Genomic DNA, 27,587 nt, shown 5'->3' with positions numbered 1-27,587 from the left:
ACATCGTCACGTACTAGGCTACCCTTATCCTGCCTGAGGGGTATCAGCCCACCGGAAGTTACTTTGAAAAGACAACAGTAAGTCTCCAGAAGAAACCCCAGGATATCGACATTAGCCAACTTCTTAAATCCACAATCCCAAAGTGCACTCAAGTGCACCAGAAGATACTCCCCTAACCTCATTCCCTCCTCCTCACTCTAGGCTAATCCTGTATCCTTACAGGCTCATGCACCCTCTGCAGTCATCCGCCAGAATGCTTCCTTTGGGTTTATCATTCCAGAAGGGCTTACGTGGTAAGATTAAATTTGAAAACCTCTCAGTGAACTCGAGTGTTCTATTTCCCATGAAGCTTTACTAGACTGGCCCATGGTGTGTGTGTGTGTGTGTGTGTGTGTGTGTGTGTGTGTGTGTGTGTGTGTGTAATCAAGAACTAGAAGAGTGAGACCCACACTTGCTATTTTTCTCAAATAAGGTACCAGGGAACTTTACTATCCACAGGGCCACTATCTTAGGCAAACTCTGTTCCCTCTTTTTTTGCATCATGGGGCACAGAATGGGCCCTTTCTCCATCACATGGAGTCTATTTTCTTGTCTTTTCCTTTTACTGATATTCTCTTGGCTGAATTCAAGTATCTTCTTGACTCTGAGTCATCACGGCTGCTCGACACAGAACTGAGTGTTCTGAGCTCCTCATGTTGGAGAAGGACCATAGTTCAGAAGCATCAGATAAGATCCCCACAGCACAATTTTTGGTCTGGCATCATCAAGAGGCCCAGCTCAGGGGAACCCTCCCCAGACAGAGATGGCAAAGCAAGGAGCTTCCCAATCTAACAAGCGCAGCTGCTTCTCTGCTGATAAAGATCCCCTGCCAGAAAGTCCAACGCACGGGCTTTCCAACCAGCTGGCACAGCAGGCACAGCATGTCCTCTTCAGGGAACAGCCTTACCGGAAGGTACCCGCCTCCATGGGGGACATCACGGTGATGGGAAGTCCCCTCGCTACTGCTCACTCCCCCCCCCACCACTGAAACAGCCCTGATTCCAGAGGCTCAGTGCTTTGTCGAAAGGCAAATATCCTTGAAAGGTAAAGCCCTTTTTTAGCATTTCCATGTTTATATGAATGTGCTTCCAGTCTCATTCTTTCCTCAGAGCCACTTTGGATCAGAGGAGGAGAAAGCTTCACAAGAAAACAAAAACTGTATACAAACAGAGGTAAGGCATTGGAAGACATTTTTTACTGGCTTGGGTCCCATTCCTGGGCCATGCCCATCTTAGTCTGGGCCCCTCCTAAACTGGCACAACGCGGGTGGCCTATCAGTCTCCTGTATAGTCTGTGGATTGATCACCTCAAGTGTCACCGATCTGAACTCTCAATCATACCCCTCGTATGTTATTCCTCCAACACGCAGTGCACTCTGACTCCGTGCCAGGCATTGTATTAGATGCCACACGGGGAACAGAGAAAGCTGAGGAATTCTAATCCATCTCAAAGTCAAGCGTCTTCACGTGGGGCTGAGGATCACCTGGGTTCTTCATGCTGATCATGAGCAAGGTTAAGGAAGCCTCTGGTGTTTATTCACGACTTTTGCTACTTGCCCTGCAGTGTGTGACATCCCATGAGCCCGGGGAAGAATGCTCATCTCAATTTACAGACAAATTGATCAATGTTCAGCGGGTAAAGTCAGTGATCCCCAAATTTGAACATCATCAAAATTACCCTGGCAGGTTGTTTAAAATGTTTTCCTGGGCCCCTCCTGGGGACATTCACATTATTCAGTAGGTCTAGAAAGAACCAGAGAAGCTATTTTTAAAGAGCTAGGATGACTCAGAAACTCAGTCAGATTGGATAAACACTGTTCCATAGCTAAGCCCAGCTTTCTCAGACAGCTTTTCACTTGACCTTCACAATCTGGGAAGTAAGAATTATATTATTATCCCCAGTTTACATGTGAAGCAGCTTTGCCCCCCCCTACAAAAAATCACACCACCCCAAAATTAATCGAAACTAATTCTGCATTTTCTTTCTTTCTCTCTCTTTCTTTCTTTCCTTCTTTCTTTTTCTTCCTTCCTTCCTTTCTTTCCTTCCTTCCTTTCCACTTTCCATCTTTCTTTCCATCTTTCTCCATCTTCTTTCTTTTTCATCTGCTGTAACCAAAGCAATGGAATTGCCATTACGGATCATCTCATAAATGATCACTATAACATCGCTCTTTGCAAAACCTGTTTTGGTTTTTGTACCATCTACATATGAGTAACCAAACAGCTTGCTAAGTATGAATCAAAATAAAACTACCCCTAGACATCTACCAATGTCTTTCTCGATACTTCGTTTTGCCATTAAAATAATCAACATTAAAGATACTTAAGACACATAACAACCATATAACGGATGGACTTTGTTTAAATACTGAAGTAAATAAGCCAATTATAAAAAGACAACCAGGTAAATATGATTATGGGCTGGATATTAAAAGGTTCCAAAGCATTACTGCTAATATTGTTAGGTGGGTAATGGCTGCATGATGTGTAAGAAAATATTCTTGATTTTAGAAATGCATAGCATATATATGTAAAGTGACATGATGTCTGGAATTTAAAGTACTTCAGCAAAGGGGGAAAGAATACAAAACAAATATGGCACTATCTTGACAACTGTTGAATTTGAGTGATGGACATATGGGGATTTTTAGAAGCATTCAAAATTTTTATAATCAAACAATTTTTTAAAAAAATCACGGAGTTCCCATTGTAGTGCAACGGAAACGAATCTGACTAGTAACCATGAGGTTGTGGGTTCAATTTCTGGCCTCGCTCAGTGGGTTAAGGACCCAGCATTGCCGTGAGCTGTGGTATAGGCTGCAGATGCAGCTCGGATCTGGCGTTGCTGTGGCTGTGGTGCAGTCCAGCAGCTGCAGCTCTGATTAGACCCCCTAGCCTGGGAAATCCATGGAGTTGCCACAAGTGCAGCCCTAAAAGGCAAAAAACAAAAATAAATAAAAAATGAAAAAATCAGCACCTTTACTTCTCCAAAGTTCCATTTTCCCCCAATAAAGTTCTCAATGCCTATTAAAATAGCTTGCCAACAAGCCTAATTATGTATCAGATATCTTCTGCACATCTATTTTTTTCTCATTTGTTCTCCAAAAGGGTTTTTTTCAGTTATTTTTAACTAATGGCTATGGAAGATACTTATACTAAAAAATTCTTTGTTTATCTGAAATTCAGAATCCCACTAGTATCCTGGTCTTTTTCTTTTCTTTTTTTTTTTTTTTTGTCGTTTTAGGGCCACACCTGAGGCATATTGAAGTTCCCGGGCTAGGGGTCGAATTGTAGCTGCAGCTTTTGGACTCCACCACAGCTCACAACAATGCCAGATCCTTAACCCACTGAGCGAGGCCAGGGAGCAAACCCCCATCCTCATGGATACTAGTTGAGTTTGTCACCACTGAGCCACACCGGGAACTCCTGTATCCTGATCTTTTATTTGCTAGATCTAGCAACCCAGCCTTAATCAGGAGTCAGGATATCTGGGTTCGATTTCATCTCTGTCACTGGCCTCACAACCAGGAGCAGACCACTCCCCTCTGGGCGCAGCCTTCATCATGCATAACACAGGAGGGATTCATCCCGGCCCTAAATGTTAGGAAATGTCGATACCACTCTGACTCCAACTCCTCAGTTAGAAATACCTTTTTAGGTTTACACACACCTAAGTAACCTCTTCTCTTCAAGGGAATGTTGAGAGAGAAATTCAGTAAAGCAAAGACAAACTGCCCCCCAAACATCAATCAGGCTGATAAACCAAGCCAGCCAAACACTATACACTGAGCACCTCTACGGAGCCACATCCTAAAGGAGGCACTTCTCTATATGACCTCATTTTATCCTCACTACAATGCCACGTGGTAAATAATGTTATCCCTGCAGAGAGTATTATGCATCACAGGTGTGACGATTGAGATCCGGAGAAATTAAATAACTCGTCCCTGGTTAGCTCCAAAGCCCTGGGCTTTCCACCACACCTCCATGCCTAAAATACCCTCCTGCAGAGAGGGTCAGGAAATGGAAGGCAGAACATAGCTAGTGAGCAGTTTCTAGCTCCTAAATCAGGCCTTAAGATTAGTCTCTTGTGAGTGAATCTCCATTTTAACATAAATGTTAAAACACAAATACTGTGCAGGGGGCTTTGGAACTGCAAAGAGAGCAAAGCGTCCCACCACTTACTGGTTCTCATTTTATCTATTGATATTTATCCATTGTATTCACTATTTAGTTAGCTTTTATGATTGCTTCCCAGATGCACGGCACTGCACTGGACACGGTGGAAGATTTCCCGATCTCCTGGAATTTAGCTGATTGCAGAGCCAAGATACAGACGCTTGAGTCAGGACAAACAAGCAAATTAGGTACAGCTTTTTAATTATTTTTAAAATTTTTTTCTGCGTTTTATGGCCACCCCTGCACCATATGGAAGTTCCCCAGGCTAGGGGTTGAATTGGAGCTGCAGCTGCCAGCCTACACCACAGCTCATAGCAATGCCGGATCCTTAACCCACTGAGCGAGGCCAGGGAGCAAGCCCACGTCCTCATGGATCCTAGTCAGGTTCCCCAACCAAGCCATGAAGGGAACTCCAAATTAGGCACACTTGTCAATGTCAGTGGTTCCTTAATTTAATTTATGATATCTGTGGCAAGCACTGCTAATTTTCTACTCAATATCCGAGTCTCTTTTTGTCATTAATAATAGAATCGGAGTTCCCGTCGTGGCGCAGTGGTTAACGAATCCGACTAGGAACCATGAGGTTGCGGGTTCGGTCCCTGCCCTTGCTCAGTGGGTTAATGATCCGGCGTTGCCGTAAGCTGTGGTGTAGGTCGCAGACGCGGCTCGGATCCCGCGTTGCTGTGGCTCTGGCGTAGGCCGGTGGCTACAGCTCCGATTCAACCCCTAGCCTGGGAACCTCCATATGCCGCGGGAGCGGCCCAAGAAATAGCAACAACAACAACAACAACAACAACAAAAAAGACAAAAGACAAAAAAAAAAAATAATAATAATAATAGAATCCAATTTTGCTTAGAAGACAGTGTGCAAAGCCTCAGGCAATGCATCATACTTGGCCTAAGCCACTCTTTCTCAACGCTTTTTTTCATTATCATCCTCCTCAGAGCATTTTTCCCCCCATCTTTTTAGGGCTGCACCCAAGGCACAGGGAAGTTCCCAGGCTAGGGATCTAATCAGAGCTGTAGCTGCCGGCCTTCACCACAGCCACAGATCCAAGCCTCATCTGGGACTACACCAAGGCTCACGGCATTGCAGGATCCTTAACCCACTGAGTGAGTGAGGCCAGGGATCGAACTTGCGTCCTCATGGATACTAATCAGGTTCATTACCACTGAGCCAGGAAGGGAACTCCTCAGAGCACTTTTCGACACTTTTTTCCTAATCACTCCACCCAGGAAAGTTGAATACACATCTGTTGATGGATTGTATGTATACCTGTTCTTTATGCATCAGCAAGATCTTTTTTCTGCCTCTCCTCCCCACTATTAAACACTATTCTCCCACATCCGCCCTCACCCCATCCCTACCCTCAGCCCATTTACCACTTTCCTCCCTCTCCCTCTCTGTTGGGAAGAGGTGGTCCAAGGCAGTTATAATGATTCCTTACCTTTCTCACAGCTTGGCCGGCCATGCAACCCAGTTCTAGCAAAGGCACAGAAGTTGCTATCTGTATAGGAGGTCTCTGGGAAAATTCTTGTTTTCCTAGAAAAAGCCACAGCCACGGCCAGGTCAGCGGCCTCCCTTCCACCCCCACCCAGCGCCACGCTTCTCGAGGGAAGCGCAAGGCTCAAAGCCACAGCAGCCTTCTTGCCACCATGAGGAAGGTCATAGGAACTGCAGGGGCAGGATCACTGAGCCACGGAACCAGTGGCAGGAACGAAGGCCTCCAGACTCCTTGTGTGGGAGAAAAGAATCTGGATTCTTTTTATGAGTTCCTGCTAGGTTTTGTATACCTTGGAGCTGAAAGCATTGCTAACTGATCCGTTGTCTTTCTCATGAACAACAGCTTATCTGACAGATCATGAATTATCGTTAAATCAAAGCCCAGAGAGAAGCACAAACAAAAACAAACCAAAATTTGATCTCAGGTGTTATACAATCAAAAAGGAGATTTCACTCGTTATAAAAGGAAAATGGGAGTTCCCACTGTAGCCCTGCAGAAATGAACCCGACTAGTATCCATGAGGATATGGGTTTGATCCCTGGCCTAGCTCAGTGGGTTAAGGATCCGGCGTTGCCGTGAGCTGTGGTGTAAGTCACAGACACAGCTTGGATCCTGCGTTGCTGTGGCTCTGGTATAGGCTGGCAGCTTCAACTTCTAGCTAAAGTACCCTAGCCTGGGAACTTCCATATGCCGTGGGAGTTGGCCTAAAAAAAAAAAAAAAGGAAAAAAGAAAAAAAAAAAAAAAAGAAAAGGAAAATGTTCTCCTTCACTAAATTAATCAACTTTTCAAATAATTCAACTAATGTATTCCAACTAATATTTGGCATTTGAAACTAACAAACTTTAGCATATAGAAAAACAGCCATAAAAGGCTACAAGAGAATTTCCCTACTTTATGCCAAAATGAATACATTATGATTTGCCTAGCAGCTTTCAAAATATTTGAAAGTCAATCATTTCTAAGTTAAACATTAAAGATGCATATGGAATATGTGCTTCTTAAAGGATCCCTTTGGGAATCTTTCCACATGTTAAGAATTTTAGATGATCATCTATATTCATCATTTGAATATTTTATATTTTACCTAAATTCTGATACTAGCTAAAGCTAATTCTCTCTTATTTTAAAAACATAAACTACACACACGCCTATTAGTAACTCTAGTGTTTCTCATTAAAAGTGATTTTCTACAGCTTATCAAAGTTCAAGATAAAAGAAACTCAAGATCCCTTTAAATCTAAAGATCCTCTAAATCTTAAAATATAAAATTTAATTATAGGCTTGGGCTTACAAGCATTACATTTTATTCAAAATGCCAAAATAATGATCATATCAACATCATTGTACTAGTTGCATTAACCTCACACCACAAATTGACTTTCTTTTAACAAGGACTTTTGACTTTTTTATTATAAAAATAATACATGCAAACCACAGAAAATACAGGAAAAATAAAAATTATTTTAAAAATCATATGTAATCTTATCATACACTAGATGATAACTTTTAATATATTGGTTTATCTACCCTTATATTCTGAATTCATGTGTAAAAAAACATATAGGCCTTTTAAAATAAAAACAAATAATTTTGTCCTCTGATTTTTCTCACTTATTAAACATCATCTAGAAATTATCTTAATGAATACTTAATAGGCTGAAATACAATTTATTAATCATACCTTTCTGTTGGACTTTTTTTTTTTTTTTTTGCTTTTTTAGGGCCACACCCACGGCATATTCAATCCCAGGCTAGGCGTTGAATCGGAGCTACAGCTGCCTGCCTACCTCACGGCCACAGCAACGAAAGATCCCAACCGAGTCTGCGACCTATACACCACAGCTCACAGCAACACCAGATCCTTAACCCACTGGCAAGGCCAGGGATCGAACCGGCAACCTCATGGTTCCTAGTCAGATTCGTTTCCACTGTGCTATGACGGGAACTCCTTTGTTGGACATTTTAGATGATTTTTAGATTTTTCTATTATTAAAAAATCACTCTGATGAAAAGTTTTCCTTTTATAATAAAACAGTGTATTTTTAGGAATAGTTATAACTAGACACAGGATATGGACATTTAAAGGTTATTCATTCATACTGCTCAGCTACTCGCATATGGAGCGATGAGAAGAAGGGATCATCAGACCCCTTTTTTTCCTGACTGGTGATTTTGTTTATAAACTGTACTTTGGCCAATATTTTACAAGAAACGAAAACTTGATAATAATTTACAAGTTCTTGATCAAACTCTAAAAGACATGAAGGCAAGGGAATTTGTTATTTATCCTACGTTTATTCTAATAATGAACTTGTTAAAGGTCTAGTATTCAAGAAGAGTTGAACACTCTCAAAGGTAGCAGAAAAAAAAGTAATTATAATTGGTAGATAAAATAATGAGCTACATACCTGTTGAGAAATAAGATTAGTCATGACCAACTATATATAAAGGAAGGAGCACTAACATTTAAACTCCAAGTAGCAGGAATACATGTAGGACAAATGTTAAAGTATGATCATCTCAACCTTCTAAATAAATCTGAGGAACTTTAAGATAACATAACTTCATAAGGTTGACTGGTCACAGGTCGAAAAAAATTTGAAAATGCGCGTAAGCTGCGAATGCTGGTGAATTTTTTTCATTGCACAATCTAGTTTCTAAACTGAAAGCCACAAGAGTCTAGGCCTGTTGGAAGAGAAACTTTTGTTTTTCCTTCCATAGCGGTGTCTGTGGGGTCTTTCCTGAATGACATGTCAAATGGGTAACTCTTGGGGAAATCCACAACTATCGGTTTGAGTTTTGAAATTTTGGTCCCAATTTTACATAGAACTTCCCTGCTACCATGTCAAAACTGTCTGTGTATTTTCATGGCTCTAGAATTTAATGGAGACATGGCCATAAAAGTCACTTTTCCTGAGATGTAGAGGAAGAAAAGACAGCTGTGGGACTCAGAAAAGATATCATAGTTGCTTGCTGCCCTTCATTAATTCAAACGATCCATTTAAGCATCAGCTATATTTCTATTATAGAAAGAAGCAATGTTTACTTTAAGCTTCTTTCTATAGATTCTGCACATTTTGGAGGGAAAGCACTAGCATGATGGTGTATTCAATACATAAAAACTTAAATACTCATAAATAAAATTATACACACCTCTTTAGGTTAAAAGGCATATGCGACATTTGTTACAATAAGCATGTATGACTACTACATTTTTAAAGTCAAAATCATTACAGATATTTCTATGATATCATCAGCTATTCTGTGTACGAGAATATAGTGACAATATCATTTTAGTAAATATAGGAAATTGTGGTACTGTCAACATGTAAGGTTTTTTCTGCCTTTTCCCCTCCCATTTCCTGTATGTACGTCCAACACCCTCTTCTACAGCCTCATCACAGCCAGAGGAAGAGAGAGAGAAACACTGACATAAATGAAGACAAGTTACTGCCCAAAGTTATAAGAGCTTGAAGAAAATCAGATTTTAGCCCCCAAAAGTATAATACCCAAGGGGATTTCTAGACCCTTTAAGGGTTTTTGAGGACATTTAAATGTGAATCCAAATATATGGCTTCCCTTTTCCCTGTTAGAGGAAATAATCACAGGCAGCCTTACACCACTCAGTCGTGGTTGAGCTTATTTCAGCCCAAGATTGGAACAAAAACAGGCAGGATTTTTGGTGGCAATTAAGAAAATGGCTCATGATAAGATATGTGTATTAAGAAGAGCTGGAGGTGTTCCCATTGTGGCTCAGCAGGTTAAGAATAGGACTAGTGTCTGTGAGGATATGCAAGTTCAAACCCCAGCCTCGCTCAGTGGGTGAAGGATCCAGCGTCTCCGAAAGCTGCGGTGGAGGTCATAGATGTGGCTCGGATCTGACGTTGCTGTGGCTGCAGCAACGATTTGACCCCTAGCCTGGGAACTTCCATATGCCACGGCTGCAGCGCTTAAAAAAGAAGGGCTTGATGGAGTTCCCGTCATGGCTCAGTGGTTAACGAATCCAACTAAGAACAATGAGGTTGCAGGTTCAATTCCTGGCCTTACTCAGTGGGTTAAGGATCTGGCGTTTCCGTAAGCTGTGGTGTAGGTCGAAGATGAGGCTCAGATCTGGCATTGCTGTGGCTCTGGCATAGACCGGTAGCAACAGCTCAAATTGGACCCCTAGCCCAGGAACCTCCATATGCTGCAGGTGTGGCCCTAGAAAAAGACAAAAAAAAAAAAAAAAGAAGTGCTTGATAAGGCGACAGCTGGAATAGCACTGGGGGAAGCAAAGGAAAAGTAGGGATCCTGCCCACGAGAAAGTCCTCTGAAAGAAGGAAAGCATCAAGGAAGAGAGACACACCAGTCGGTTCCCCACATCAGCAACTAGGCTGCTGGGTACAAGGCTGAAGCAGAGGAATCAACCTCCAGGAGAAAAGAGGGGTGAAGGGTTTGCCACTGTCCTTTGGTGAACATGGGTCCTTCTGCTGTATGGGCTGTAACCGAGGATTCCATGATGCAGTATTATTATTTAAATGCCTTTGATGTGTTAAATTAAAATACACTGAATACTTTGAAAAACACATTCAATCGAAATTGACAAGAGACCTAGTCATGGGTGTACAATAACACAAATGGTTGTCAAAGGTGAGGTAGCCTTGAATATATGTGTTATAGATTTTCCTTTTCTACCTCAAAGAAAGATGTATAATCCTTACACTGTGCCTGACGCATATTTCACAATTTAAGAAAAATTTTACTGTAGTTGATTTACAATGTTGTGTTAATTTCTGCTGTATAGCAAAGTGACCTAGTCATACATATACATATTCTTTTTCTCATATTCCATCATGTTCTATGCCAAGAGATTGAATATAATTGCCTGTGCTACACTAGTAGGAATATTTCACAGTTTTTTAGCCAGTTGTTCATACTTTTTCTCTGGAGGGTTCAAGATGTATTTCCTCTCCCCGTTCTGGATCTCACCCCACCCTATTAACATGACATGATAATATGGTTTTATCACTTTCAACACAGTTGGCTAATTCAAACAGACAGTTTGGAGTGAATCTCTATACCCTGCCTAAGCCCCCATCACCATCCAGTTGGACAGAAGATTAACAAAGGCATGAACTTTCCATCAAAAACAGCCAGTTCCCAAAATTGCAAGTCAAGTACCCACGAGCGGAAGAAGGCCAACAGGCCTTCCGTGGTCTAAACGCTACACAGGAAAAGGACTATCTCCAAAGTCATCAGGACCCAAACAGATGTTCAGCTTCAGAGAGGAAAACCAACATTTTACACCCAGAAGCAAGCACATCACACACCAGCTATGCCTGTGGCCTCTCAAAGCAGCCCGGCTGGGTAGCCAGTAGCAAGTCCACTCACTACACTCAGGAGTTGGCCCCACTGGTATTTACAACCTGTCTGCATTTCTTGTGCCAACTAGGCACCACATGACAGTAAATAAGACATTAAAGTAGAATCTTAGAGACTCTTTGCCCAGAGGGGAACTGATCCTGGCTTCATGTAATTCTGAATTCAGAATCAAGGACTTAGAACATTGGTCATATATACTCTGGGGGTTTTTGTTTTGTTTTGTTCTGCTTTTTGTTTTGGGGTTTTTGGTTGGTTGGTTTGTTTTCATTTTCGTTTTTTTGCTGCCCCAAGGCGTTTGGAGTTCCCAGGCCAGGGATCAGATCCAAGCTACCCTTGGCAATGCTGGATCCTTAACCCACTGTGTCAGATGGGGGATAGAACCTGTGACCAGAGACACTGCCAATCCACTTGTACCACAATGGCAACTCCAGTCATATATACTCTGAAAAGAATCAGTTCCAGCCCTGTATGTTTAAGCAACTTAAGGATCCAGTGCCATAAAACTGCGCATACACCTGGCATCTTGTCCTCATTTTAACCAACTCGAGAGTCAACATTTCTCTCTAGCAGTTAAATCTACATCAGCAATAACCAGAATTTTCTCCACCTCCACAAGGTGTCCTATGCTTGTGGGACAACAAAACAAAATATATAAGCTCAGGAGAATACACAGTGCTGTCTTCAGAAAGCCTTTGGGCCTTAGTGTATGATAATGTCACATTAAAGGAGGAAAGAAGGTCTAATGTTTGGTGAGATGTAGTCCTTTACAGAGTCCATATACATATTACCTCTGAGGCAGAATTTCTTAACACAAGGCCTCTGGACTACTGAGTTCCGTGGATGTGCTCTAGAGTATCCATAAATCTCCCAAAAGTCTATGGCAAATGCACGTGCTTTTTCTCAAGGAGAAGATCTTTGGTTCTCATCAGATTCTCAAAGGACCAAAAAAGTGATTAGGAAACATCGCTCTAAAGTGTAAGCCAACTGGTCCAGGGAAAACCCTGATCCGTGGGGAATAGGACAGTCAGCAGGTGCTTGAGGAAGAAGGTCTGACCTCAGGTGCGAAACCCTTTCACATCCAACAGCCCCTGAGTTGTGCCTCCGACGCTTAGAAAGGTTGTTTATTTGTCCTTGCTTTATTATGTTACATCCCATGACACTAGTGTCCTGATGAGAGGGAGGATGAAATCTTTTTTAAAGTTAAAGAACCTTCTATGTAAAGTTGGAGGAACCCAAGATATTAAAGGCAATTTGAGAGCTTATTAGTCTCACCGAAGTTCTAAAGCCAGGTGAAGAAGATAACCTTAGTACCATGGCTCCCGATAGCGCTCTGTTGTTTACTTCAATATGTTTATTTGTGATACCCACATTGCTGTTACGGCACATGTCTGACGGTTATTACTGCGTTGAGCAATATGTATATGGACTCTGTGTAAAGGACTACATCTCACCAAACATCAGACCTTCTTTCTTCCTTTAATGTGACATTATCATATGCTAAGGCCCAAAGGCTTTCTGAACACAGCACTGCGTATTCTACTGAGCTTATATTTTTGTTTTGAAATCACGAATAATTCTACCTTAATTATCTTTGACCAAAAGAAGGATAATTCTGGAAAGAAATTTCGTGTTCTAACAGAAAACTTAGCGAACTTTGTGAGTTATTAGACTCTGGTCCTGTTCATTACCTGAAACACATTTTGTCAGTCCTTACCAAATTTTCAGTTGTTCTAATATCTTTCAGTATCTGGCTATAGCTCTCTAAACTAACATTTCTAATTTTTCTCTCAAACTCCTAACTTGGCATCACTGCTCAGGTTTATTATTTTTTTAACACTCACTGTTTGTTTGTTTGTTTTTAGTCATGCCTGTGGCATGCAAAAGTTCCCCAGCCAGGGATCAAACTATAGAAGTGACAATGCTGATCCTTAAACTGCTGAGCCACAGGGCAACTCCTGCTCAGGTTTATTCTTTTTTTTTTTTTTTTTTTTTTTATCTTTTTAGGGCCCAACCCACAGCATGTGGAGGTTCCCAGGCTAGGGATCTAATCAGAGCTGTGGCCTCTGGCCTATACCACAACCACAGCAACACGGGATCCGTGCCACGTCTTCAACCTACACCACAGCTCACGGCAACGCTGGATCCCTAATCTGCTGAGCAAGGCCAGGGATTGAACCTGCATCCTCATGGATGCTAGTCAGATTCGTTTCCACTGAGCCACCACAGGAACTCCTCGGGTTTATTCTTGATTACCACCTCCCAATGATTTGAAAAAGAGCACTCATGGGTCCCAGACTTTCCTGCTGACTATTTTTCTCTGTGCTTCCCCTTTATAGTTCCCCTGTTCACAGTTCACAGTTCCCCTACTTTCAGTTGGTCTGAATTCCTGACAGAAGTTACTTAACTGTGGAAGGGAATTTTGTGGCACAAACTATGGTCCCATTTAAGGAGTATCTGAAGTACAGCCTCCTGTTTTTAGTTTGTTTCTATAGATCTAACACAGTAATTTGTCCCTTCTGGGCTTTCTCTGTTGTCACATGTCTCTTATACCATAAGCTCTTGGATCTTAAGCCTCAAGCTAACAGGCTCACCCTCCAACACACACACACACACACACACACACACACACACACACACATTCCCTGGGCCAACCGAAACTATTACCTTTAGTCTATTGGCATTTCTCAAAGTATGATCTGCAGACCATTTGTGTATTCATGAGGTGGGGGGACTTGTTTTAAAAAATGCATATTCCTGCCAACCCCAAGACCAACTGGATCAGAAGCCATGGACCTGGAACCTAGGAAGCTGTTTTTGTTAACACGTTCCCCCATCCATCCAGGCGACTCTAAAACATGCTGAAATTCAAGTATCCACGATTTCTTTTCTTTTTTCTTTTTCTTTTTTTTTTTTTCTTTTTTTTTTTTTTTTTTTTTTTTTTTGCTTTTTAGGCCCACACCCATGGCATATGGAAGTTCCCAGGCTGGGAAACTACAGCTGCTGGCCTACTCCACAGCCACAGCAGTGCAGGATCCAAGCCGTGTCTGCGACTTACACCAAGGCTCATGGCAACACCAGATCCTTAACCCACTGAGCAGAGGCCAGGCATTGAACCCATATCCTCGTGGATCCTAGTCGGGTCTGTTAACCGCTGAGCCACAAAGGGAACTCCGAAGCATCCATGATTAAGAAGAACCATTTTCTCTCTGGTTTGAGCCCTCTTGTTTTGAGATCCAAACTGCACTGTTTTCACATCCATCTTGTTCACCTCTGAGATCAGCATCTCCCTGCCTCTTTCGAAGAAATGTTCTTTCCTTTCTCAGGCTTTTGGTGGTAGCTTTTCTCTGGCCTCCTTCTCAGACTCCGCTGTCTACATTAGCAAGTCGTCCTTACTCAGCCAGTCATGTCTTTCTTCCTGAGCCACCCTAACTAACCTCCTTGGCATCCCCCACTCCACATAGTCTGGATCCTACATTCCTCTACAGTACTCTGCCTGGGGATTCACAGTACCTATTTGCAAGTTAAAAGCAAGCCCACCCGGTCCACAGCCTTCCCCTTAAATATTAGAACTACCTAAGACCACTTACTCACAGACTTTCTCCACATTTTTGAATACACACACACCACTACTACAATACATGAAGTAAAAAACAAAATTCTACTATTTCACCATTTCTAACACACCAAAGGCTTTCATTTTTTTTACACTCACATTTAATCCTCATTCATACCGAAACCAGAATGTAAGTAAAATTTTTAATCCTGATTTTCTAATTTAACACCATAATTAACTACCATATGTTTTCACAGCTACCGTAACTATGACCTTTAATGTCTATAAAATATTCTGTGGTGTTAGTGCTGCCAGACCACTTTTGCTGAATATTGAGGTTATTTTCAGATTTTTCTCTTATAATAAGACTACAGTGAACATGTTTGTATGCATTATTTTTTCCTTCTTTGAATTATTTAGGGTAAATTCCCAGAGGTAGAATTAATGGATCAAAATGTATGAGCATTTTAATGGCTCTTGATACATATTGTCAGGTGGTCATGACTGTGTTTTACATATTTCCTCGTTGGGACACTGGTAAAGATTTATTTAACAGGCTTTCCTCAAAAAAAAAAAAAAAAAGTGGAAAGAAATACTCCTAATACCGGCCTCTGATGGTCAGTTTTAAGTTACAAACGTGACATCTCCAAATGCAGAGTTGGAAAGAAATACTTACTAGCATGCATTATGCAATATTTCTGACACATAGAGAAACTGGAGTAAAGAACTTTAAGAGCATAGAGAAGAGTAAAATGGTAAATAATTAGGGATTAATGAGTTTTGAGTATTACCTTTGTTTTTAATAAAATGTATTTAACCATGATTTACGAAATTTCATTTTTAATCGTGACTGTTTAACAACCAACTTGCGAAATTTCTGGAACTATTCCATTCAGCTATTGCAAGCAAGTACAAGCAGACTCCCATATACCACTGCATGTATTTCCCTTGATGTTTTGGAAAAGCACGTCCTTTTTTTTTTTTTTTTTTTTTTTTTTTTTTTTTTTACCCACTGCAGCTACTGAAAATTCACCTTATTCCATCTGTGCCACAAACAATAACCCTGCTTTTAGGTTAGCAGATTATGATAACGCATAATGAATAGAACATATTACACAAAGATAGAGCAAGAGGTCTATCTGGGTCAATTAATTCTGCCCTCCCTCCCCCACTTCAGACAATACTCTCTTCGTGCATTCCTTTTACTCGTGTTTTTCCCTGGGTCACTTATAAAACTATTCAATCACTTATTTTCTCAAACAGTGACTGGCTGGATGACAAGACGCAGTTCTCAGGGCAGATGTGATGAGAACCATAATACTGCATGTTACTCAACCATGGTCTACGTCCTTGGTTTTCTTTTCTACGAAATGGGGAAGAGGTCAGTGCTGACTTCAGTTTTACAAGAAACTAAAAGGTAATGATAAGAAGACTCTAACTTAGGCTCTAAGAAGCAATCTCCTGTCCACAAGGCTTCGAAAGTTTCTTCCAGGAGTCATTCATTAGTTTTCTGTTTCACTGGGAAGGAGAACTGAGTGATTGGGCACTTTCTCCTCTGAAAACGAATTCCCCTCTGAAAACGAATTCCCCTCCTTAGGCTTTCCCTGAGTGCCACACTGAAGAGGCTATTTTGGCTGTTGTGTGTTTTTTTTGAAGAAGCTCTTTTTGCATTAAACGCTTCAGTGTTTCCAGTGGCGCCTTACATTTGCATGTGAAAATGTAAATAGGGTTGACAAAAAACGCTCAACAGGCTCAGGTCCCATCCCAGAAATTCTCCCAAGAGATCATTTCAAAACAAAGGAAAATGTTTTGGGGTGACGATTGTTCACAGTAGAGGGACAATCATTTCACCTCATTTCAGCACCTACTCAACTTACCATCTCGGTGCTTGGGGCCCTCGGAGGAGAGTTCTGGAGGAATGGCTCCCAAACGCTCATCGACTAGACAACTGTCTCCAAGTCACCTGGGGGAGAAAAAAAAAAAATTATATTTTTTTCTCACACAGATTCCTGAACACCCTCCAGGGCTGAGGTGGGATACCTGAGAATTGCTATGTTTGAAAAACAGCCCAAAGGGTTTTGATGGCCAGCCAGCCTGAGGAACTGGGATTCCAGGCCAGAACTAGACACATCAAACCATCTCCGAACAGTGGACCGTATCTGGGGAACAGTATGATGCATCTTAGGCCAGGTGGCAAGAAGTGGTTCAGGGCATTCAAGCAGCTGTTGGAGCCGGATGACTGAAGAGCCACAGAGGAGGAGCCTTCATTCTGGCCCCTTCCAGCTCCTTCTATTCACCCTTCTCAGCTCGGTCACCGCCTTGCTCTCACTGCCTGTCCCAGCACTCGGTTTCTGTCAGGCTGCCTTCCAGCACATTCCACTTGGGTATCCCATCCTGACTTGTGTCCTCCGCCCCCTTTCCATACACAAAGCCCCCACATTTCTCCCTTAGGATTTAGTGGGGCTCTAGAAAGAAAAATAATATTGTGATTTGACCAAAGTAACCTGCACGTACAACTGAGAGTCCCCTGTGTGATGGACATAATTGTGCTTTTATTTTTTTTTTAATTTTTTTTAATTTTTATTTTTTTTTGTCCTTTTGCCATTTCTAGGGCCACTCCCGAGGCATATGGAGATTCCCAGGCTAGGGGTCCAATCGGAGCTGTAGCTGCCGGCCTACACCACAGCCACAGCAAGGCTGGATCTGAGCTGTGTCTGCGAACTACACCACAGCTCCTGGCAACGCTGGATCCTTAACCCACTGAGCAAGGCCTGCAACCTCATGGTTCCTAGTCAGATTCGTTAACCACTGTGCCACAACAGGAACTCCCCATAATTGCACTTTTAAAAATCACTTACTAGCCCCAAAGAATCTCTGATCTAGAGAGTGGAATGGGAAAGCAGAATGATTTTTAATCTTGGCTTTCATCCAGACCCAAGCATCCAGAACCCAGATAAGCACTTGGGGCACTCTGGTCAAATGGTCCCAATTCCTAAACAGAAGTGGATTTTTAGCTGTGTCTTGTTAGCCACTAAAATTAAAATATGTCATAGAGCATTTTACTTAAACTGGCCAAGGAAGAAGAGTCGCCCTCTTGCCTCTAATTCCACATACTCTATAATTCTACCCAAAGCATTCCGAGAGCATCAGGCACAGAGGCCCATGAATAACAGCCATCACTCGGAGAGTTAGCTTAGTCTCAGAATTTGCTATGAAAACGCTTATGAGAGATCAGCTTTTAATCTCATTTCCCTTTTCTCATATATATTACCACTATAAAACATCTCACCCTGTGCCTAGTCTCTTCTTGGTGCTTAAAAAATCTTAATTCCCAGTCTCTATTTATCACTCCACTTTCCTTGGAGAGGAATACTGGCATTTAAAAAGTTACTTTAGAGATATCTTGTTCCTGTGCCCAGGATCCTACTATCTTCATTTTAGTGTCCAGCCTTGATTAGAACCGTAGTAGTTACATTTACTGAAAGTTTATCTGAATTCCAGGCCCAAGGCTAAATGCTTTACATATTTTTATCTCACTTATCCCTGCAACAACCCTCTGAAGCAGGTGTTTTCAGTTATTAATAGAGCCACTTTACAGATTTTTTTTTTAATCTGAGGATTGAAAAAGTAAAGGAAAATATCCAAAGTTCTCATAGATCAGAAGCAACAGCACCAGGATTCAACACAAGGCAATCTGGGTTCTTCTTCACCACACTGTACTTTTGTTATTATGTGGATGCAGCTATTTCACAGTCCAGGAACAGTCTGCATCATTAGGAAAAGAGCAGCAGATCCACATCCTCTCATTCAGACACACAAAGGAAGTAACCTATAGCTCATGGGATTTGGGGTCTGGCTTTTGAAGAACGGAGACATGCTTGTCATCTGTCAAAACCTGGCTTCCCAAGAGGAAGGCGGCTTTAATTGCTGAATGATTGAAGGGCCTCCTTAAAACGCTGGGACCAGAAATGGAGGTCTTACAGGTACCCCAAGCCACACAAACCTTTCTCTGCATACATAATGTACGAAGATATTATTTATAATGACATTATTTATAATGAAATTATATATTATATATATATAATAATTTCATTATTTATAATGACCATGGAGGGAGGGCACCTGGAAGACCACAGACCTGGAGACGCCCCAAAGCAGCCCCAAGTATGAAGAGGCAAGGATCCCCAGGCAGCCTCTCCCGTGAACGCTGTTTGAGCTGCAAAAGCTGAGAAAGAGGAGCTGGCAGCCTAAGAAGGCCAGACAACCCCCAACCCCCGAGGGGTGTCTCTTCTCAGCAGCCTTGCAAGGTGCTCTGCAGCCTGTCGACCCCTTAATTTTCCCAGCTTCTTTCCTGCCGACGTGTGAAACAACCTTTCTTTTCTTCTGGGGCCAATTTCCTCCCCCGGGGCTGCTCGTGTGTTAGTCGGTCTGACCTTTGGCGCCTTTGCCCACACAGTCTTTCCAGCGTGAATGAACCTCCTCCTTCTCCATCTGCTCAAATCACTTATCCTTCCAGAGCCCATGTCTTTCCACCTGAACCTCAAATCTCATTCTCGGAAGCCTGAGAACACTAACAGCCAGTGGCCGCCCCCCTTCCTCCCTTAATTCTCATCTTGCTCTGCTTCCTGAATTTTCATTCTTGCCGTGACTACCGGATCCTTCAAAAGAGAGAATGCTTTACGTATCTCTCATACCCTCCTCAGCACCAGCTTAGAATCAAAAAGTGATTATCGTCCACTGATTTACTTGACTATTCCGATGGCAGCTTTAATTTAGTCAAGAACCCAAAACCAGTGATTTCCCAAACTTTATTTAGATACGACCCAGCCTTCCAAATGGTACCTCGCAGCAGGTCTCCAAATGAAACCACCTCAAAAACTAAATTTAATTTAATTTGATTTGATTTAATTTAAATATATATATATATTTATACATCAAATGCCTCTTTTAGAAAAAGGACTTTAGCCTTGTGACTAGATGAAACCAACCCTCTACGATTATAAATCGACATCTTTGGGTTTGGGTTGTTTCTTTTATGAATTAGGAAATGTGAAAACTCATATTTGCACAACTTAGAGGATCTTTAGACTTTATCACACCGAGGGTGATATTTAAACCACCGAAATCTTTGCTCTCAGTCAGTCATAGCCAATCATAAGCCTGTGAATTCTCCAGGAAAATGTCTGAAAAACCAAGAAGCCAACTACTACAACGTTTAATGTCCCAAACGCTCTATGTGTCTTGTTAGACTTGGACAAGAATGGGGTCAGGGCAGCTGGAGATCAGAGCAACGCACCGTATCCACCAAACGTGGTTCCACACTTCCCAACAGGTAGAACAGTGGAATCAGCCTAGAGTAAAAGCTAGAGCAAAAGCTAAATAAAATCAGAAAGATTTCTTTTGACCCCAAAGAAATATTTTTAAAGGGGCAAAAGTCTTACCTGCTGTCGAACGCCGAAGAAATTTCTTGACCTCAATATAACGGACTCCGGAAGTCAAATTTGTTCGGTGCAGGTAAGCAACAACAACAGCAGCCGAAGGATCGACCTTCCCTTCCTCCTCAAGCATGTAACTGTTTCATGTTGGGAGACCTGAAATTTTAAGAGTTAGGCTAGTAGAGAACCCAACCCAGATGGTTGAGGTTTAGTGTGCGCAGTGACTGTGGCAGCAGGAACAATCCGAATGTGACAAAAGAGATTAGCAAGTTCCTGTGCATAAGCCAATTTCCTGTAGCTGGCTTCTCCGAAGAGAGGGTTTCATTTGTGTGGGTTTCGTGATGTGTGTGGATGTGTGTGCACGTGCGTTTCTCTTCGTGACAAGATGAAAACGTCCCCAGATGAGAGACAGATGAAGGCCTTTGCTGCATGGCTGGGTTTGTGTTGAATTTATCAGCTCTCCTGGGACCATCTCCTCTCCCCTTCCCCTCTTTTCTCACCAGCAAATCATCTAAATGTAAAAACTCAGGAAAGGAAGAGCAGAAAACCACGATGCTTTCTTCAGGAAGTAAAATAAACCGGAGGGTGGTGGCGGGCGCTCAAGGCCACAACATAGACTTCTCTTGGTTCATTTAAGCCTGGTTCATTTAAGGAAAAAACCCCTTAGAGCCTCAGGTCAGCTGTGGAGGGAAAAAGGGCAGGTGGGCGGTTCACTTTTTTATTAATAGCTACTAAATAATCCTTGGGAAACCTCAGGCTCAGCCCTCGCGAGAGCTCCAGCAGCTCCACCACGCCTTTATCCTTCCACGGACCGTGCTGGGCAATATGCGACTCTGAGTTGTTTTCAGACTCCTTAGGGTGTCATTATTTGCCTCCAAACACAAATTTACTCGTTCTATCCTTCGGTGCATCTAGACACCAGCTGCATCTATTTAGGTTATAGCGAGTCGCCAGCACCAGCAAATCTAACTTTCACAATGTGGTCACAATTCCCCTTTTGTGCTTCCTGAATAACCATAAGAGCTAACACCCAGGATAAAATCTAGCCAAAAGATGGGGGTTGGGGATGGAAATGCTACAAAATGGGGTTGTGACGATCGTTGTACAGCTATAACTGTAATAAAATTCATTGAGTAATAGAAAAATAAAATAAAAATAAATAATAAAAAAATAGAAAATACGTTTTCAAAAAAAAAAAAAAATCTGGTCAAAATACCTATGTGCCATAAGGATAAAATCAACTTCCCTCAAGTCAACAGACATTTATAGAGCCCCTCCTATATGCAAGACCCAGTGCTGGGGGCCAGGGGAGGGGAGGACACCCAAAGGTTAATGAGATGGAACATCTCCCTCATGATGGTCAAAATCAAGTGAAGGGGAAAGACACAGACATAAAGCAGATGCTGAGTCGGGATCTATTTACAAATCTCACTCGAAAAATCCTGGCACACTAGAGTCGAGAGAAAGGTAAATGTATACAATCCTTTGTCCAGTTAAGATAACCATGGAAGGAGTTCCTGCCTTGGTGAAGTGGATTAAGGATCCAACTGCAGCAGCTCAGGTCACCGCGGAGGCACAGGTTTAATTCCTGGCCCAGAACAGTGATTAAAGGATCTGGCATTGCCGCAGCTGTGGCGAGGATTCAAGCCCTGGCTTGGGAACTCCCATATGCTGCATGTAGCCATTTAAAAAAAAAAAAAAAAAAAAAAAAAAAAAGGTAACCATTGAATGTGGATGTGCATTCTCTTGTGCTCTCCTAATATTCCAGGGAGACTTGGCTGGCTTCCAGGAGGCCACACAGACCCTCATGCAGCATCTGAGGGCCACCCTCAGCCACTCACCATTGCAGACTCAGAATGTTGTTATGTGCCTGATACTATGAACTGAAGAGAAGCACAAAGGCTGAGACAGATATGTTCCCTGTGTTACAGGACCTACATTCTAGTGGGGTGGGGGACACAAACAAAAACATTCATACAAATGTGATAATTACATGGGAGTTCCTGTCATGGCTCAGTGATTAAAGAATTGGACTAGGAACCATGAGGTTGCAGGTTCAATCCCTGGCCTTGCTCAGCGGGTTAAGGATCTGGCGTTGCCGTGAGCTGTGGTGTAGGTCGCAGGTGCAGCTCAGATCTGGTGTTGCTGTGGCTGTGGCATAGGCTGGCGGCTACAGCTCCGATTAGATTCCTAGCCTGGGAACCTCCATATGCCAAGGGTGCGGCCCTAGAAGGACAAAAAGACAAAAAGACAAAAAAAAAAAAAAAAAAAGTGGTAATTCCGAATTGTAATAACTATTGCAGAGGAACAGAGAAGAAGCTGAGCTAAAGAGCAAGACAATATCTACTTCCTAGGGGTGGTCCAGGAGGGCCTCTTTGTGCAAATGACATTGAAGGTGAGACCCGAAGTCACGACTCTCTGCCATGGCTGAGAAGCTTTTTAAAAATATCAATACCTAGGCCCCACCCCCAGAGATTCCAGTTTAATTTGTCTGAGCTGGGGCCAGGACATCAATATAAATCTCCCTGCCAGTCTAATGTGTCACTACCAATCTAATGATAAAAAAAGGAACCTAAGGGGAGTAGAAGGAAGAAGGCCCTGAGGTGGGAAAGAGCTTGGTATATTCAAGGGAGTGAAAGAGGAGTGATGTGTCTGGTGTGTCACAATAGCAGGAATACATGGAGCAAAACGAGCATTCTCAGAGATGGCCACACAACTTCTAAGTCCCTTAGAGACTCTTCCATGAACCCAGATGTCAGTGAGTTTCATGAGCAGTAAGAACTCAGTCTGGCAGGTAAGATCCTTGAGCCCTCTGTTAAATAGAGATCTCCTTTTAGAAAACTCTCCTGGGAAAGTCAGATCACCACTATGATGTTATTAGGTAAGCAGAACACATGGCTGGTGGATACTTTATTTACTGACCTCTAGTTTGGGTCATCAAAAGACTTAGAGCAGCATACCAGCTATAATGGAAAAAAAAAAATCATTATATACAAAAAAAGATCAATAAAAAAAAGAGAGCAGCTTAGAGACACACACACACCTTAGCAAGAGAAAGCAAATTAAAAGCAAGAAATGGAAAGATGAGGCCAAAAGAAATGAAGACAAAAAATTCAGCTAAAACCAGGGGCGAGGTTGATAGAGAAAATGAAAATGGCACGTAGGTCTCAGTGTTTAAGCAGCCGTGGTGAAGCAGCGAACACTACCACATACAAAGCTGAGCTGGGCGCTGCTCAGGATGGCAAGGGCTTCCTGGCTGCCCAGCGCTGAGACCAAAGACAAGCTTGGTGCCTGGATTCTCATCAGAGGACATTGCAACTGAAGTGACACACCGTCCTCAGACGAAACACAGCCAGGCACAAGCCTGGCGAGATGGCTGCTTACATTTTCCCTCCATCTGGGCTGATTTCATTTCAGGAAAGAGTTGACGAAAAGCAATCCCGGTTTGGGGGGCGGGGAGGTGGCGAGGACAGTGTGTGCTGCTCCAGGGCCGAGACGCCCGTTTCATGCAGAGAGGCAAACAGACTTCAGAAATGCTTCCAAAACTCAGGATAAAAATCCTTTTCTCCTCCGAGCTTTTAATAGACTGGGGGACATCAAAGAGTTGCAAATAGGTTGTACCTCCAGCAAGAGATCCAGGGGTTTCCTCAGTGTCCCAGTGTCCCTTGAGGAAGCAGAGAAGTCCAGCAAGGACAGCAGCCTCCAGGGGCAGCCCCCTCCACCTCCAGGAGAAGGTGAGACCCTGCCCTTGGGGAAACAGAGCATGAGGCACCTCAGGCACAATTTGTAAGCTCAGGGCTTTGTGCCTCATTCATTTTCTGCACCAAAGGGCATACGTGCTCTGGGGTCAGGGTTGAGGGGGTCAGCCTCGGCAGCCCTCCCACCCTACCCTGGATGCTGCTGGGACGGGGTATTGCTCTCTGGCTGCAAGACACCCCTTTCCCTCCTGGCTCCCCGCTGACGCCCTGCCTCTTCTGATGGACTTGCCCTCTCCGTGTGTGTCATTGTAGTTTTAGATGCTCTCGCAGAGTCAGAGCCCTCCTCCTGCTTCTGATGGTGATGGTTTTTCCTATTATCTCTTACGTACCTCTGATCTCCACACATAGTTTAATCGAAGAGGGGATTTTCAGGGGAGGTGGGGGGGTGAGGTTGGGGAACAGCTATCTAAACTTCCTTCCCCGGAAATCTCTTTTTGGCTCTTTTTCTCTCATTTTTTTCACAGACAGGGGTGGTGGTGAGAAGAGGAAGACAAATAACCTAAAATACATGTACATACTACATGCTTACACACACACACACACACACACACACACACACACACACAGAGCAGAACTGCTGGGTGTGTCTGTCTGATGCTATACAGCCAAGCCTTGGGACAGAAGAAGGGGGAAATCCTGGGGAATTCAGAGTGATGGGAGGAAGGAAGCTATGGGTATGGAGTTCCCTGTAAGATCTGGCTCCTTGTTATAAGCCATGTTCTGGAAGCTTTCCATGTGGCCCACCCATGCCCGATGTGAGCTGGGCGAGTGCCCTCCCACCAACCCCCACGGCACCTTCCGTAACACTGCCAGGGACTCACCAAACAGCCCTGTCGTGCCAGCTCAGAGGTCCTTGAGGCGCAGGGCTTGGCTTTGCTTTAAATACATATTTCAGCCAAGGAGCCCTCAGCTGACTAAACAATTTGCATGAATCTAAAGGGTCATGAAAACAGAAAAAGGATGCACCCCGGTCCATTGGTCCTGGCTCTTCACTCTGCTGTCTCCCAAAGCGGAGAGCTGGGCTGCTGTGGGGAGGGAAGGCAGCCTGGGCCCCCACCACAGGTCCGTTTTCTCTCCTGAGCACCCCTCCTCTGAGATGGCCGGGCAAACACAATCCCCCAAATGTTAAGACTTGGTTTCTCAAAAACACCTTCATCTGAAATGTCCCCTGATATGGCAGATGAGTTCATTGTCTCTTTAACTGTCTCATAAGAATGAAGACGTCTTTTATTGAGGGTTTTTTGTCATTGTTGCTGTTTTGCTTTTTAGGGCCACACTCATGGCATATCGAGGTTCCTAGGCTAGGGGTTAAATCGGATCTGTAGCCGCCGGCCTACACCACAGCCACAGCAATGCAGGATCCAAGCCGTGTCTGCGACCTACACCAGAGCTCATGGCAACGCCAGATCCTTAGCCCACTGAGCGAGGCTAGGGATTGAACCTGCGTCCTCATGGATGCTAGTCAGATTCATTAACCGCTGAGCCACGACAGGAACACCTTATGGACGGTTTTAAAATAATCTACCAGGCTGCATCAGCTGAACTCATTCACAAGTAGTATCCTTGCCCTTTGCAAAGGTCTCTGCCAGTTATACCAGAGAGAACTCTTGATGACAATGGCAATTGTAATAAATAATAAACCTTAGAGACCTGTGATCTCTCTCATTTACTAAATTATTTTTACTTGGGGTTAATAAGATGCTTCCCCCTTCTTCTTATGGTGAGGGTTTTAAGTGAAATGATTTAGATTTAGTGGGTAACGTTTAAACAGATTCTCCTTCACGATATGCCACCTAATAAAACATTTCGGTGGGTTCTGAAGATGGGAAAGGGGTTCTAAAACCTTGTCTGAATGCTGTGAGTTTCAAACCCAGGGCATTGGTCAGACTGTAATTATTTTTACCCAGCTCCCCACCAAGTGATAAACAGCTTCGTTAAACCAAAACACGCATTCCTTCTGATTGAGAGATTTTTATGACGGGGATTATAAAATGTTAGCTCTTCATGAGAGAAAGAGCTTAACTCTGATGTATCACTTTCCATGTAAAAATACATTCACACAAAATACCCTTTAAAAGTCTAAATATTAAAATATCCCTGCAATGCCACAGGCTAGAAAACGCGTGAATGATTTCCTCCTTATGCATTTTAATTCATTATCAACAACAGCCTCCCTAACCGGATGAGAATATCATTTCAAACATCTTTTAGCTTCCCTCTTGTAGCCAAAGCCATAAAAACATCATTTCCCCCTCTGTTATCCTCATCATCTATTTTCAACCTGTTTTAATGTCACATAATATATTGCTTTTTGTTTCAGCGAATGTCAGGTTCTCAGGAGTCTCAACTGCCATTTTTATCCTGGTTTGTTTGCCATGATAAACTGTGTATCCAGCAAACATTTACATACTGGCCCTTTTTGCTGCGGAGCCATAATTTATAACAATGCAGGGCCTTGTTGCAGAAAACAATGGCACCCAGCTAATCACTCAAGCTGTGGCTCTAAATTGAGGGTGAAACCTTTTATTTTAAGTGTCAAAGCAGAAATAATGTTGTCAAATGACCTTCAAAGCAGTCCTTGCTTAGTTGATGCGCTTTTCCAACACTGCAGACATAAGGCAAAGACATTTAGAACCTTTTTACACTATCCTTCCACGATAGGTTAATAAACTACAAAAGCACACCAGCATCACTGCATTCTGTTCACAACTTGTTTTTGACTCAAAATATAATCTGGCTTTGTCACCCACCTTATTCCCGAGATGTTAGCTCCAAAAGGCTGTCTCCAAAAATCACATCCACTGGGAAAGGACAAAGATGGGCTATCATTGAAGAAAATGTGAAAGAATGTGCCTCAGGCTCTGAGAGCAAACCCAAGGAGGAGTTTGACACGATAGGAGAGTAGTGTGCTTGGGTCAAGCAGCAGCAACTCCCAGAGGACTTCTGCACAGCGCACAAGATCCTCTCTGATGTAGAAATTCTGATTTGTTTAAAAAAGAAGAAGAAGGCCATCGCTGCCTCTTCTGGCACTCATATTTTACTCGTTGCCTTGATAGGGATCTCTGGTTTGGGCACAAACATTGCAGGGTAACTGCAACTCAGCGCACCTGCTCAGAGCCTCAGAGCAGGGGTTGCAGACGTTTCGGTTAAAAGGCAGGGCCCAGTGAGTACTGACTTGCCATCGTTTCAAAGTAACGGATCTCCTGCACGGTTCTGGAAGGAACAGTTTAAAGCCTGTACCCAAGCGCAGTCGGAAATTTTGGAGAATTATGAATTTGGATTCAGACAAAGCAAGCTTCGAATCCCAGGTCCACTTATTAGCAAGGATGAGGCTCTGATCTTCCCATCTGGGGAAGAGGTATCATTGTATCTATCTGGGAAGGCTTTTGTAAAACAGCTGCATGGTCCTTGCAATATAGTAGCCACTCAATACAGGATGTCTATTAATTACCACTCCTGTTTTGAACTTTTTCCCTCTGGAGGTTTTTTCCCTCTACTCCCACCCCCCTCTTTAAATAACAACTTCTGAACTTCAGAATTTGAGAAGCTTTGCCAGTGCCAAATTCTAGCTGAAATAAAATCATTCAAGCTTACACATCATGTGTAGGATTCTAATGTCATGTTTTTATTGCCTCAACAGTTTTAAAGGGTCTGGAAAATTTTAAATTGGATTGTGAATGGTAATGTATTCCTTATGCATGATCACAGACTCCAGAAATGCCTTCTGAAGTCATCTGCTTGCCACACTACAAACATC

General features: G+C 42.8%; 2 protein-coding genes across 6 annotated transcripts in view; one reads left to right on the top strand and one right to left on the bottom strand.

Annotated features, from left to right (window-relative positions):
* The window catches only part of RHOH (ras homolog family member H), a 52,909-nt gene extending 26,013 nt beyond the window's left edge, over nucleotides 1-26,896 (bottom strand). Inside the window, exons 1-4 of one of the 4 annotated variants that reach the window (XM_021100346.2) lie at nucleotides 23,457-23,658; nucleotides 22,995-23,035; nucleotides 20,079-20,228; nucleotides 16,515-16,600 (exon numbers count right to left, since the gene is read on the bottom strand). The gene's annotated coding sequence lies outside the window, so the exon portion shown is untranslated. 4 annotated transcript variants of the gene reach the window in all.
* LOC146400400 (uncharacterized) lies at nucleotides 787-16,759 on the top strand. 2 transcript variants are annotated; one of them, XM_084971775.1, is made up of 5 exons: nucleotides 787-952; nucleotides 1,149-1,211; nucleotides 4,297-4,405; nucleotides 15,901-16,054; nucleotides 16,643-16,759. In XM_084971775.1, exons 1-5 carry the CDS (start codon nucleotides 803-805, stop codon nucleotides 16,665-16,667), a joined length of 501 nt encoding a protein of 166 aa, XP_084827901.1. In that variant the 5' UTR covers nucleotides 787-802; the 3' UTR covers nucleotides 16,668-16,759. The 2 variants fall into 2 exon arrangements, with proteins under 2 accessions (XP_084827901.1, XP_084827902.1); XM_084971776.1 differs by lacking the exons at nucleotides 15,901-16,054; nucleotides 16,643-16,759 and adding an exon at nucleotides 7,445-7,563.
* Nucleotides 26,897-27,587: the final 691 nt, after the last annotated feature.

Source organism: Sus scrofa, chromosome 8 (genome assembly GCF_054392235.1).
Source record: "Sus scrofa isolate SSC_HxYL_T2T_F1_AM1 chromosome 8, Sscrofa_HxYL_maternal_Yorkshire_Landrace_v2.0, whole genome shotgun sequence".
Lineage (NCBI taxonomy): Eukaryota > Metazoa > Chordata > Mammalia > Artiodactyla > Suidae > Sus > Sus scrofa.
Note: the sequence above shows the minus strand (reverse complement) of the source record. Positions and strands in the feature narration are given on the sequence as shown.